The 13,788-nt window shown below is 39.9% G+C and overlaps 1 protein-coding gene and 1 non-coding gene across 2 annotated transcripts; both read right to left on the reverse strand.

Annotated features, from left to right (window-relative positions):
• Window positions 1-4,586: 4,586 nt before the first annotated feature.
• On the reverse strand, window positions 4,587-4,658 carry TRNAC-GCA (transfer RNA cysteine (anticodon GCA)). The gene has a single exon. It is a non-coding gene; the product is annotated as a tRNA-Cys (tRNA).
• Window positions 4,659-5,581: 923 nt separating this feature from the next.
• LOC117665007 (dickkopf-related protein 3-like) lies at window positions 5,582-8,550 on the reverse strand. The gene is made up of 4 exons (XM_034416542.2): window positions 8,298-8,550; window positions 7,035-7,212; window positions 6,265-6,460; window positions 5,582-5,811 (listed from the first exon to the last, which is right to left on the reverse strand). The coding sequence occupies exons 1-4, from the start codon at window positions 8,451-8,453 to the stop codon at window positions 5,757-5,759; spliced, it is 585 nt and encodes a 194-aa protein (XP_034272433.2). The 5' UTR covers window positions 8,454-8,550; the 3' UTR covers window positions 5,582-5,756.
• Window positions 8,551-13,788: the final 5,238 nt, after the last annotated feature.

Below are 13,788 nucleotides of genomic sequence, written 5' to 3' on the forward strand. Positions count from 1 at the left end.
TATAGGCTCCGTAGGTGCCGCGTCAGAAGCTAGGTCCACCCCCGCCGAGCTCCTCCCTCTCAACTGGAAAACTCTCCAGATGGGGACAAGAGGGACTCCGTGGAACCCTTGAGTGACGTCAGAATGCGTGGTGGAAACAGAGGATAGAAATCGGGCAGGAAGACGTGGGAACAATACAGGGCTGGGATTGTAGGATAAATTATCTTCCTCCAAGGAACTCCAGAGGAGCTCAGTGTGAAAGGGCCGGAAGGAGAGAAACGGGGTGCTTGGCACCGGGCTGTCTAGCTTGGGAGCTGGGTGACCGTATTTGAGACATGGGTAAATGGTCAGGCTGGACTACTTTAGGGATGCTGGAGCAGCTTTTGAGGCTAGTTTTAGAGTGGGCAGCTGCCACTGGAGATCTTCTCCATGACCAGGTCCTGATTCATCTTAGGCTTTAAAGGTGACAATCAGCATCTTCATTTGCAGCCAGAAGCAAACCGGCAAGCTCCCAAAGTAGAGGTATTTTACATGGAAGAACTTTGATACTCCCATCACGACTCTGCATTCTGGACTAATTGAAGCTTCAAGGGAAGTCCCATGTACTGCAAGTTGCAACAATCCAAACGGGAGGTGATTAAGAAACTATAGGGAAGGCCTTGCAGTCTTAGAATTGCCCTAACTGGGGGCCCAGATGTAATTGTGCAAAACGCTTCTTAGACATGGGTGCCATCTGTGAGTCTAGAGGTGGACTTCCAGGTTACTCTCCAGGGCCAATTTGACTTGAGCTGCTGGAGAAATTAGGAGCCCGGTTTCCACAGAGGCATCACACGAAGGGGTTTCTTGCAAATGTTGCTATACTGCTTTAAGGCTTCTAGACCAGTTATTGAACATGTATTTAATGTTTGTCAGAACTGCAAGACCTGCCTGTGAGAAAAAGTATGACTTCTGGTCCATTTAAACAGGGACAAGGAGACAGTGCTAATTTCCCCCCAGATTAGTGCATTACAGTTTTCAGCAGGACATATAAATTTGAATATTTGGGAACTGGAAAAAAAATTGATAAGAGGTCTACCAGTTTCCCATCCTAGACAAGAGACTGGAAGACTAGTAAACCTGTCAACTACTCCTCTACAAGATGAGCCCAGTAAAGGTTTGTCCAAAAACCCTGCAGGGTCAGGGATTGGGATGGAGGGAACTTTCTCAATGACACATATGAATTCATCCCACAATCCATCTCTGCCTTACTGACTTGTCAAATGAGCTGGGTTTTTTACCAGATGGAAGTAGGAAGTTTACTTTATTGTCATTGCACCTCATACAACGAAATTAAATGCCATCTTCAGTGTACATCATACATAAGAAAACTATAAAAAATAAAACAAACACACACACATCCTTCACATTCTACACAATTGAATGGAAAACCCCATTATACAGTAGGATTCAACATAATTACTTTGGGATAGACGCTGTTTTTCAGCCTATTTGTCCTTGTTTTTCTTGTCCTGTACCGTCTGCCAGATGGCAACAGTTCAAAAAAAAAAGGGTGCCTAGGATGAACGTTTTGAACTTTCTTAAGGCAGTGGGGCTATAAAGCTCTTCCAAGGAGGGGAGAGGGCAACCAATGATCCTCTGGGCAATGATGTTAACCCTCTGGAGCGCTGTCCTATCTGCCACTGTGCAATTAACAAACCATACATAGGTGCAGTAAGTTAAGAATCTCTCTATAGTGCATGGTGGAAGATCACTAGCAATTTTTCATTCAATTGCTGTTTCCTGAGAAGTCTCAGGTAGAATAATCTCTGCTGGGCCCTTTTGACCAGTGCTGCAATGTGAGCTCCCCAGGTCAAGTCCTCTTTTATGGTAACACCCAAAAACTTAAAACTGGCCACTTGCTCCTCTTGGTCTCCATTGATGACCAAGGGCTGGATGTCTGATTGATTTCTTCTGTAGTCCACCATAAGCTCCTTGGTCTTGTTGGTGTTAAGGACCAGGAAAGCAACTGGTCCACCTCATCTCAATAGGCAGACTCATCCTCCTTGGAGACCAGTCCCACCACTGTAGTATCATCTGCAAATTTAGTAATAGTATTACTGGGAATGCAGTCATGCACATAAAGAGTATAAAGTAAGGGACTCAACACACAACCCTGTGGTGTACCAGTGTTAAGAATAAGGACCGAGGAAGTATGATTACCTAATCTGACCCTCTGAGAGCGGCCAGACAGGAAATCCATAATCCAAAGGCAGATTGAATGAGAAAGCTCAAGGTCCTTAAGTTTAGACACTAGTTATGTGGAAGAGTTGTGTTAAATGCAGAACTAAAATCTACAAAAAGGATCCTCACATAGCCTCCCCACTGTTCCAGATGAGTCAGAGCAATGTGAAGAGTGATGACTAGAGTGTCCTCTGTAGATCTATTTGTTCTGTATGCAAACTGGTGTTTATCAAACATATGCGGAATGTATTAGTCTCTTGGGAGACCAGTAGCCCATGTTCAAAAATGTCCTGTGTGACAGTTATCAATGTGAGGCACCTTTGCTCCAGAAACCTGTCACTCAGTCACCTTAGAAGATGGGTAAAGTTTTGGTCCTACACACTCATTCACACTTGCCTAAGTCTGCAGTATCTCACAACACTTCAAGGCCCAGTGGTGGTGATTTGTTCTCCCAGTGGCTGGTGACTTAGGATGAGAGGGAAAACAAAGCCTCAGGAACCTAGTAGTTGCTTAAATTTTCCCACAGTAAATTGATACGGATAGGTTCACTTGTAAGCTTAGTTACTGAGGCAAATTGTTCTTGGCTATCAGGGAAGTACAAATTAGGCTTGCATAGCTTTCTTCTGACTCAAAAACCAGAGAAAGAGACATTAACATGTCTATGTGAAAGAGTCCTAATCATCAAGGCAGTTGTTTATGGTTCAGTGCTTTGCAGCCTGGAGCCAGGCAATAGGGCTAATACAGTAAAGCATGGTTAAATAAACTATAGGTCAGGGTGTTGATTTGAGTTGGGGACTTAAATGCTCCAGTCAAGGATTTGTGAAATGTCTCTGAGCAAAAACAGATTTGAAGATTGCTGTGTGCATTAGCAAGAGGGCTTCTGTTAAATCCAAGAATCTTCTCCTACCTTGATCTATTGTATTACTTCTTCCCCCGCAATTGTTTCTCTTAAAGCAGAAGCGGGGAGGGAGAGACAGGAAAGTGGGGAGATCTAACACTTCCTCCCAATATTGTAGCGGAAAGTAAATTGGCCCTTTCCCAGTGTTTTATGACCACCGCCACCTGTCTAATAGTGTGTGCTACTTTGAGGAGAGCTATTGAAAGTGGGGGAGTGATCTAAATAATCTGCAAACCAGCATTCCATTCTTTGTAATCCAGTGGGGAAATCTAAGTGCAGATGCCCTAGATCAGTGGTCATCAGCTTGTGGTCCATGGATCACAGGTGGTCCGTGAGAAAATTTTGCATTTTTTATATTGCACTAAATCAGGGGTCCTCAAACTACGGCCCCTGGGATAATATGTGCAATGAACGTTTGTGTTGCTGCAGAGAGTCTCCCCCTTCAGGGTCTTTGTGTGGGGCGGAGGGGAGCAGAAATTCCAACTTGGGGTCTGCTTCGGCCTCCTGGTGCTGGGGTTTGGGCGAAGGCTGGAGGGAAGTGCTGCTGGTGGTGAAGAGGCGGAGTTCCTGTTGGGGTCCTAAGGAGCCTAGGCGGGCAGGCAAGGAGTGGTTGGGAGGGGAGAGTAGAGGCCGGCGAGACGCCCCTCGACGCAAGTGACATCAAGTTCGCCACACCCACCCAGTTACATGACCACCTGGCCACGCCCACCCAGCGGACATTAGGCAGATCATATTAGTGGTCCACGGGATTTATAATTATGAATGTAGTGGTCCCTGAGGTCTGAAAGGTTGGTGACCCCTGCCCTAGATAGAGTACTTTGTTTAACCATGGTCCCTCAAATGGCTATGTTCACACAACCCGTATATATTGATTTAAGGCCAAGTTGCAAGATATAAAGGCCTTGTCCTTGTAAGAAACATAATTTTTATTTTCCAAAACTTACATTGCAGTTTTTAAAACCTGAAAAGACCAAGTCATTTTGATTTGCTGCCTTAGACCTGGTTAATTCTATTGTTTATGTCTATTTTTCTTGTAAAAATAGGTTTTTGAAGAGTAAGAGGGATTAGTTTAGCATGCAAGATTGCTATTCAGTGGATATGCATGGCTGAAATTCTGGATTTGAATCTCGTTTGTGGTGCTATTGAAATATAATTTTCAGAAAAGAGTTTTTTGCTGTCTTATCAAATGCTTTGCAGTGAGGTGATGGGTACCTAAAGACAGCATGGATACATTTTTCAGGAAATTGAACATATTATTGAAAAACAATGTATCTTGGGGTGGAAGGTTAAACCCTATTATGCCATTTAAATCATCCTATCGTTTCAGCCGGCTACTTAGAATCTGAGCTTTTAAAATTGAGCAATGGTGTCTCCTGTCTGACTCATGTCTCTAAAGGGAATTAACAATGCTATATGTAGTATGCAAAATGTTTATTTTTGGAGTAGAAATAGGATTTGCTACCTGAGAAATTTTTTTTTTTTAATGAAAAGGGGGCATCTGGGTTTGAACCAGAGACCTCTTGATCTGCAGTCAAATGCTCTACCACTGAGCTATACCCCCATTTCTTTAGTTCCTTTGTTGCTGGCTTCTTTGTGGCATTTGTTCATTGTGTTGAAATAGATTTTTCTATGAATTATGTTACTTTTTTTATGTGAGGTAAGAATGTTTTTCTCTAAAAGGAGTGACTGAGTAACAAGTGTTTTGTTTATTTTGTTCTCAAGTGACTAGGTCTTAAGAACGGTTATTCATGTTTTAAAATAATAAATTGCATCCTCTCCAGATATGAGATTTAACTCCTGTACTAAAAAGCTACATTAGCTGGACATTATTGGTAATCCAACACATAGAAAGTCAACAGATTGAAAGAGAGCTATTTAAAACAACACACAAAAACTTAAGATGATAAAATAGCACTTAAATGAAAGATAGTATATCCAGTATATAATAGATTAAAAATCACCTTGTATCTCCTTAAATATAGGTCATTTTCATGGAGATAAAGGTATATGGAATTTGATACATAAATGGTGGTGGTGGAAGGCTTGCTTATTATAAATTGTATCTGCAGGAGTCACACCTAGTGAATATTGCTGTCCAAGCCAGGGTTAACTGATCTTTTTGCTCTCCAAAAAGATGTCAGAAGCCCTAATATAGTAGAGAGTAGACTAGTGTTTTTCAATCTTGAAGATGTGTGGACTTCAACCCTCAGAATTCCCCAGTGAGCCATGCAAGGGTGGGCAACCTATAGCCAATAGGCTATGTAGTATGTACAGTCCATTCCTCCAGATACTATGGATGGTACCACTGATTTTCAGAAGTATAACATTTCGGTATTGTTTGATGAATAAAATAAAAGGCACGTACATATATGCACATACACACATGCACACACACACACAGAGTCAGAAAGTAATAAGTCTTTAGATATTCTCTTGGAGACCTATTCACATATATAAAAAAACAGTCCTTGATCCCCAAAAAAGTTGTTGACATCAATCCATTTATTATTTTAAGAGTAGCTCCATCTTTTCATGAATTACACATCTCAGATATGTTTATTCGCAAATGTACAATCAAAATAGATGGTAGACAACTCTATGTACAATACTATTTACAAGGAATAATACAGCTATTTAAAAAACACTGTTTCATAATTGTCTATTTTTTTTGGCATCTCCAGTCATCTTTTTTCACCTGGTACTCAAATGGTTTCCTGCAAAAAAAAAAAAAAAAGAGGAATAAGATTTCAACCAATACAGTATGGGCAAACCTGTGCTTGCTATTGGTTTTAGATTTCATTTCCCATCATCCCCTTGCCTTGATGCTAGCTGGGGAAGATATTCTGCTCATCCTTGTTTGAATGCCACATGATTTGTTTCCATTGCTAGCAACCTCAGCTGCACCAAGATTTCTGGAAGAAGGTAAAAGTAACATCCTGATCCTAACATGCAGCCAAAATGGCAGTTTCCCTATTGCTGGCAATCTCAGCTACATGTCAATCATGGCAGGTAGGATGAGCTTTGACCTCCCTTCCCTATGTTTTTGTGCAACAATATTGCTGGTTTGCAACAGGGAATCAGCAATCCCAACTGAGAATAGGAGAGATGGGGTCACTTTGCTTGTGTTGGCGAAAATGTACCTCTTCCCAGGTGACATCAATACTCACTCTCTCTTGGGCTGCATCCGTCTGCATACGAGTCCTTCTAAACAGGGGCACACCTGGTTCATGCTGAATGCAATCCCTCCTTGGGGGACATGGCACCTCTCATCTAAAATCAGCCTTTTCTTGCAAACCATTTCCCCATGGATACGGGCACAGCAGAAGCCTGGAGAACAGTCTTCATTGTGATGACAGCGAGCACCTACAAAGGGCAAGTAAGAAAGCATAAATGTGGGAGCCCAGCTGAACTGGGGCAAGTGGGGGGGAGAGAAAAGAATTTTGAAACCATTGTAAATTCAGTGAAGTTGACTTCAACAATGGTTTCAAACTAAAACTAGTTTGAATATTGGCACAATTTAGGCATGGATAAAATATTTTTTAAAGTGAAAACTAAAGAGTGTAAGAATTTCCATAGTCAAGTTAAATTTCTCATCAGAAAATGAAACAAATCTTCACACATTATCTCAAGCATTTTCCACTGATATTTGGAAGCTTGTAAGAATCTGAGAATCTGCCTTCCTAAATTAAGTTTAGCATGAATTCCAACCTCTGGAGAAAATAATAGACAAATCATACATCCAACCCTAATTCATTAATGTTTGTGGTTTGATAATATATATTTATGGATACAGGATAAGAATCAAAATAAGAGGCCTGCTTAGCACCTCAAATAATAAAAAGATATATTTAGATCAGGCCTCTCTAATCTGATGGTTCTAAGAATAGCACTCAATATTTGCAGTAACAAGCCTAGGCAAAAACCCACTATAGCTTACCTTCATGACCTTTAAGTGCCATCTGGAGGCATTTTCCAAACATACAAGTCAGATTGCTGGCACAATGGGTATCATGACGACAGTATTCTCCTTCTTGCTTAAGTGGCCTGCAGATCTCGAAGTGGAGGTCACAGAAGAACCCCAGTGGACAATCAATTTCAGGACTGCACACATTTGACTATGTACAAAAGGGGAGGAGAAAAATATTCAATTAGGTGCCCCACTAATATGGAACTGCTACACTTTAGAATCAGTTTCATAGTCATGAATGACTGGGACAGGAAATATTATTTGGTAACGAGACCAAAGCTAGTCACCAAAAAAGTTCAGATTTAGGAAATCTGTCATATTTTTTGTCATATCTGTGGTTTCAAACTGGTTTCAATTCAAGTAGTTCTTAGAACAAACACTTAGATCAGAAGTCTTCAAACTTGGCAGCTGTAAGACTTGTGGACTTCAACTCCCAGAATTCTCCAGCCAGCATAGGTATGGGAGTTGAAGTCCACAAGTCTTAAAGCTGCCAAGTTTGAAGACCTCTGACTTAGATCAATACTGTCAAATAAAATCCAAATTTACTTCATATGTAGGCCTCCAGTTAGGCAATGATGGCTGGGATTTGAAGTACAGTATATCCTAACCCTTAGGAGTAACAAATTATGAAAAACCAGAGCAAATTCAATCAAAATAATTTGTTGGTTAAAAGCAGTAATTGTCTAGATTCCAACACCATGCTAAACCACAAATCATGTTTTACAAGTCCTAATACCCGAGTATCTGCAATACAGTAAGCCACAACCAACCAAATTATGCTAAAAGTTTAGCAAGGGCATGAATCAAGTCGTATTTCCTATAAAAACAAAGGTTGGTTCCTGAGGAGAGAAAACAATTGGATTATAACTCTGTTGGGACTACAGACTTATAAAATATGTGGAAGCTTTTGAGAACTCCAGAAATAGTTATTAGACTAAGTGGCACAAAAACAGGAACTTGAGCAGCCCCTCCTAGCTGGATAACTTCTTAGTGCAATGTTTCTAGGTCTCATGCTAGCTGAGAAATCCTGGGAATTAAAATCCACATATCTGAAAATTGCTGTGATTGACAAACAAAGAATTGGATTACAATCCATACTATTTCCTTATCAGCATTACCAATAGCCCTGGAGATTAATCTGATGGAAGACATAATACAATGCTTCTTCAGGACATGAGACTGGAAAATATTGTTCTGAACACTGAGAAGGATGAGGTGCAGGCTTCTACTTACCATTAGCTCTAGACTGGATGAAGGTCCAGGGTCCGTAAGAGATGCTATTTCATTGGCACTGTGGCCAGGCAAAGTATATATCCAAGCCCATATGTAGCTGTGTGCTGTGGGCAAGAAGCAGAGAAAAGCAAGGAGGCAAACCTGATATGCCATCATTACAGCAGCCTTGGTTAAAGCAGTCAGCAAGGATGGAGATACATTCAAGCAAGCCTGGGAAAGTTTATATAGCCTATCCTATCTCAACCCCTGCTGTGCAAGTTGTTTGCCAATCTAATGGGTAGGAGGAGGAGGTGGTGGTAATCAGGAATAAGGAGCTTAGCATAATGACTTAGGGGGTGCCACTTCAGGAGCAAAAGACCCCCCCCTACTATCTTCACTTTGGAAACTGTTCAGCCAGCAGCATTAAATGTGGAAAGGAGAGTCAACATCCTAAATCAAGAGTACTGGGGCCAGGGGAAGGGAAGGGGGAGAGAGAAGCAGACAGACTTATAATTTACAGCTGAAATGTTGGCATCTATCTTATAATGTCATTTTATTTGTTAATTTATACTGTGCGCGCCCAGACACACACATTATTATTCTTCCTTCTTTCCAAACTATGCTGGTACTCTTAAACCCTTTTTAATGAAAATACAAACAACATTCTGGTTAGGCATGCGAACTTCATGCCTTCAATGTTAACTTTTCCACTGTCTTTTTTGCACCCCAAATTCCCATCACCTGCATTTTGTAACCACTTCTTTAATTAAGGTTCAGAGGATTTCAAAAGATGCCCACAGTTCAAAATCATACTGGTTCTGGTACACTGGATGCCTGAACATGGATTTGAAGAAGAAATAAGTTAGTGATATCTTGTGTGTTTTCTGACTATTGGTTATGGAAGTCCAAGTTTCAAGTCAAACCTCTCTAAATGGAGATCAAATATTCTAGAATGCAGATCAAATTTTCTTCTCTGTAAACTGTTGGTTTAATTTGGACAAAGGAAATAAATTCCTTGGGTCAGAATATTTTCAGGGGCACTTTAGTCTTATTTTAAATCAGGAGTGGGAACCTTGTACATATATAATTTGCAATTGGTAAATTCTGAGTTTTAAATATAATACAATAGAATAATACAATACAGTAAAAGCAAACCGTATACAAAATCTGATAAACCGACAGTTTGCCAGTTCTGTGCTAGAACGTTGGTCCTAGACCTCTATTTTATGGAGTGTCTCAGGGTTCTATCTTCTCCCTACTTTTATTTTATTTTATATTTACATGAAGTCACTGGGAATTGGGATATGGACCAGCAGTGGGTTGCTACCGGTTCACCCCAGATCGGGCGAACCGGTAGTGATGGCGGCAGGAGGCTCCGCCCAGCTGCCTGCTTCTGCGCATGCACAGAAACATCACGCATGCACGCAAGGGCACGCATGTTCACAAGCGAACCGGTAGTGACGGGTTTTGAAACCCGTCCCTGATATGGATGGTAAGGTACCATCAGCATCCTGATGTTCCCCAGCTGTACATCAGTCACCTGGACCAATTAAGTGAGGCTGTTGAAGTTGTCTCCCAGTTCCTAGGCTTTGGCTGGGCGAGAACAGCTTTCAACTGAACCCTAGAAAGATCAAACAGCTACAGATGTGGTTATTAAAATGTGACATATCCAAATATTTCCACTTTTCAGTCTGCATAAGGCTGCACTTCTTCAGTTAGAGTTGATGCATAATTTGATGGTCTTCTTGGACTCATGACATGACTGGCAATAGTTTTCCATTAATTTTGGTAACATTCTTTCCATTACTAGTTGGTGGAATTGCTAGGAACTAACACAGAATGTATGCTTGTGGTCTTTCTCTAAAAATATGGCTTCTTATGTATAGAACTTATCCTTGGATCTTATGCCAAGTATGACTCAAATTCCTAGATATACAGTATGGGACTTAAGAAGTTGGACTAGGAATGAGAAGACCCAGGTTCAGATCCACCATGAACCACAAAAATTCCTGGCTGACTTTGAACCAGTCATTCTTTTCTACCCTAGCTTATCCTCAGGCTTATTGTGAGAAATTGGAAGAGGGTTTGCTATGCATGCATGCTGCTTTGAATTCCTGGAGAAAAAGCAGAACACCATTAAAAAATTCAAACAATCCTCTTTAGGGGAAAATAATAATTGACTTCCAGACTACTGCATTAAGCTCATGTGAGGCAACTATGAGTCCAGCTATGTGGCCCCTACTTCACCTGAGTTGACCATACACACAGCCCATTTATTTCTGCAGCTAATAGGGGTTCATAGTGTGAAAACTTCGATGGGAAATGTTTTTGGACTGTGCAAAACTGATGAAAATTTGCCACATATGTGCTCATGAAAATTTTTATGTATGAAAAATGCACAAGAGAGGGAGAAGGAGGAAATTTCAAAACAGTGATGGATTTCTGTTTTCATTTATAGATATTTTCTACTAAGTCTCTTTCAGTGGTTTTATTTTGAGGTTTTATGGTAATTTAATTCCTCGTTGGCTAAGATGATGGCAAACATGTATATTGGAGGGCAGTTCTTACAGGATTCCCAAATTATGGGACTGTCAAGTTATGCAGACAAGTTATTGTTATCACTAATCAAACTTACTCCTTTCCTTGCCTATTCTGTGCCAGCAATTTAAATTATCAGTTTATGTCCTTAGTTGAGATCCACCAATCATCATCTCGCATTCTGCTATTGGCAACCTGTCAGACACTATTTCTAGATATATTGTTATTGATAGTGAACACAATAAACAAGCAAAATCCCTTAAAGATGATTGGATTTTTATGAAACAGGATTTCATGGGTTGTTCCATGGAAATGCAAATTCCATTGCTGCATAGTGTGTATGTTTTTGGATAAATGTGTGAATGTTTATCCAGTTTTAAACCCCTCTCTCCACACAGCTCATCTCCTCCCAGTGATGGTTTTAGCACCTTCCTTAATGGAGTTGCAAATGGGATATTTACCTTCCTGATGTCTTTAGCATTTTCTCCCTTGGACAGTTTGGCCCAGCTGGGAAAGGGATTAGAGCAGCTTTGGACAAATAAGCAAAAATAGGAGCTCTGCTTGCCTGGAGCCACTAGGAGTGGATTCCTCTGAGACTTCCTGAGCATATCTTCCACAAGATTTGTACCACAGTGTGCATATGTCTGTGGCATGTGCAGGGACACACACACACACACACGCATTTCTTAAACAGTTAGAAAGCCAGGCGTGTTTTTATGGCCAGCAACACATTCTAGCATTCCTTCAGGGCTGGAAACAGAAGTGTCTGCTGCTTTCAAAAGTAATAAATTATGTAGTCCCACTAAAAAAACCTGGTCAGTATGAAACCAGTTAAATTGTATTTAAATCAATCAGACACAAAAGAAGACTTTGATGCACGCACAGGCACATGCATCTGATTATGGTGCTCTACCTAGAAAAATTGTCTCCATAGTAATGCTTGTCTTGAGAACAGTTAGGAAAACAATAGAATGGAGTTTATTATTCAATAAAATTACATAACCTTGTAATTCTTGTCCTGATTTATAAAAAACTATCCTATGCTCATTTAACTGCTAATGGCTGGGAGTGTTCATTTCACATTCATCATGCTAAAGAATGCATAGGCATGACACAAAATTCATGGCCATCTCAACAGTACTTTATTTAAGTAAGGCAGTTTTCCGGGTGTCCCATGATGCATTGAACCATCAACTAAATCATATGGGTTTGCACAACATGATAGGCTAAAGTCTGACTGAATAATAATTGGTTCAGTGAATCCAGTGAATCCAGCATATAGCATGGTTGCTTATTCATGGTTTACCAAATAAATTACAAATGGTTGAAGTCACACAAGGTCCTTGTGAAGCCCCACACTCTTCCAATGCTAAAAAAAAACAAAAAACCATCCACCCCAAACTATGTTTAGGTGTGGTAGCATGATATTATTGAGCAAGGAACAACTCAGATTTTCAAAGTTTTCACATCTTCCTGTCCATGTATTTGTAGCCCAGGACAGGGAAAAGAGGTGTGTGCATTCTTCCCCAGTTGTTGATTACAGGGAAACAGCTAAGGCAGGGCCTGGGAGACGAAGTCTGAGAGTTCCTGCATCAGAGAACCCAAAGAACTCTACTTGGAGGCTGAAGACTGGAGATGATGCAGCTGTACATATGCAGCACCTTTGGAGCCATGCACAACAAATTCAAATGAATAGGCTCCATGTGTGTTCAGAGACATTCCATTTTGTCACTGCTACATTTCACACTGATAGGTCTTAGGACTATTCCAGTGGACAAAAATAGAGCTAATAAATTTAAAAGCTATCCACTTGTACATTCACAGATAAAGCTTGGCCTGGAAGCCTGCATTGTTGGACACCTGCAAAGTGGCCACATCCTATATAAAACACAAACAGCTGCCAGGAAGCCAGATCAGAAACTACAAATACTAGCCATAAACCATGATCTCCAAACTGCAATGGTTTAGCCAGAACCAAAGAAATTGTATTATGGTTTGAGGAGTTGCATGAACCAGCTCTTGTTCCTCATAACAATAACAAAAATAGTTTTGAGAAGTAGATGTTCCAATTTCTCTCTTAGAGTTATTATATATACATAGAAAGAAGGAAAGGAAAAGGAAAGGAAGGCAGGAAGGCACTAATATTAGTTGAATTTGGAAAACTGGTTTGATCTATTCTAGTTCTTTTTATTTCTTTAACTTTCAATTCAGCACTGTTTATATATTATTGTCAGCAATTCCTGTTGTTTCTCAGATCTTGCTAATTTTACATACAATCGATTTATTCTGTTCAGGAAGGAACACATTGTCTTCCAATTTTTTTGAGCATGCGGTGTTAGAATTATGAAGGGAGACATAAAGAGGCTGGCCTAACACTTTTTAAAATGTTTTTAATTGTTTGTTATTGTTTTTAATCATGGGGCCAAATTTATATATATCTTTTTAATTGTATTTTAATGTTTGTAGTTTATGCTTTTACTTGGCTGTTCACCGCCCTGAGTCCTCAGGGAGAAGGGCGGTATACAAATTTAAAAATAAATAAATAAATAAATAAATAAATAAATAAATAAATAAATAAATAAATAAATAAATAAATATCCTTTATGAAAGAAAAAATACAGGGAAAGGGTTTGGCTCAGTAATAGAGCCTTTCACAATAGTTTAAAGTATCTGTGATTCAAATCTGGCAATTTCCTCAAATAAGTATTTTAAACAAACCTACAATTAGTCTGAAGATGTTGCAACGTTAATTACATTTTATTTAAAAAAGAAAGATGTTGACAATGTTAGCAAACAATGTGGGCTGTTAAACCAGTGAGGTTTTTTTTTTTACTTCTGCCTGCATTTGTTTTATCAAATGGATGAGATCCAGATTCTATTATTCAAACTATGCTACATGTTATTCTCATTCTGACTACAATTAACAAGATTTTTAAATTTGTTTGGAGAGACACAATCTATTGAGAAAGGGAGG

This window comes from Pantherophis guttatus, chromosome 4 (genome assembly GCF_059756535.1).
Source record: "Pantherophis guttatus breed Tessera chromosome 4, ASM5975653v1, whole genome shotgun sequence".
Classification (NCBI taxonomy): Eukaryota; Metazoa; Chordata; class Lepidosauria; order Squamata; family Colubridae; genus Pantherophis; species Pantherophis guttatus.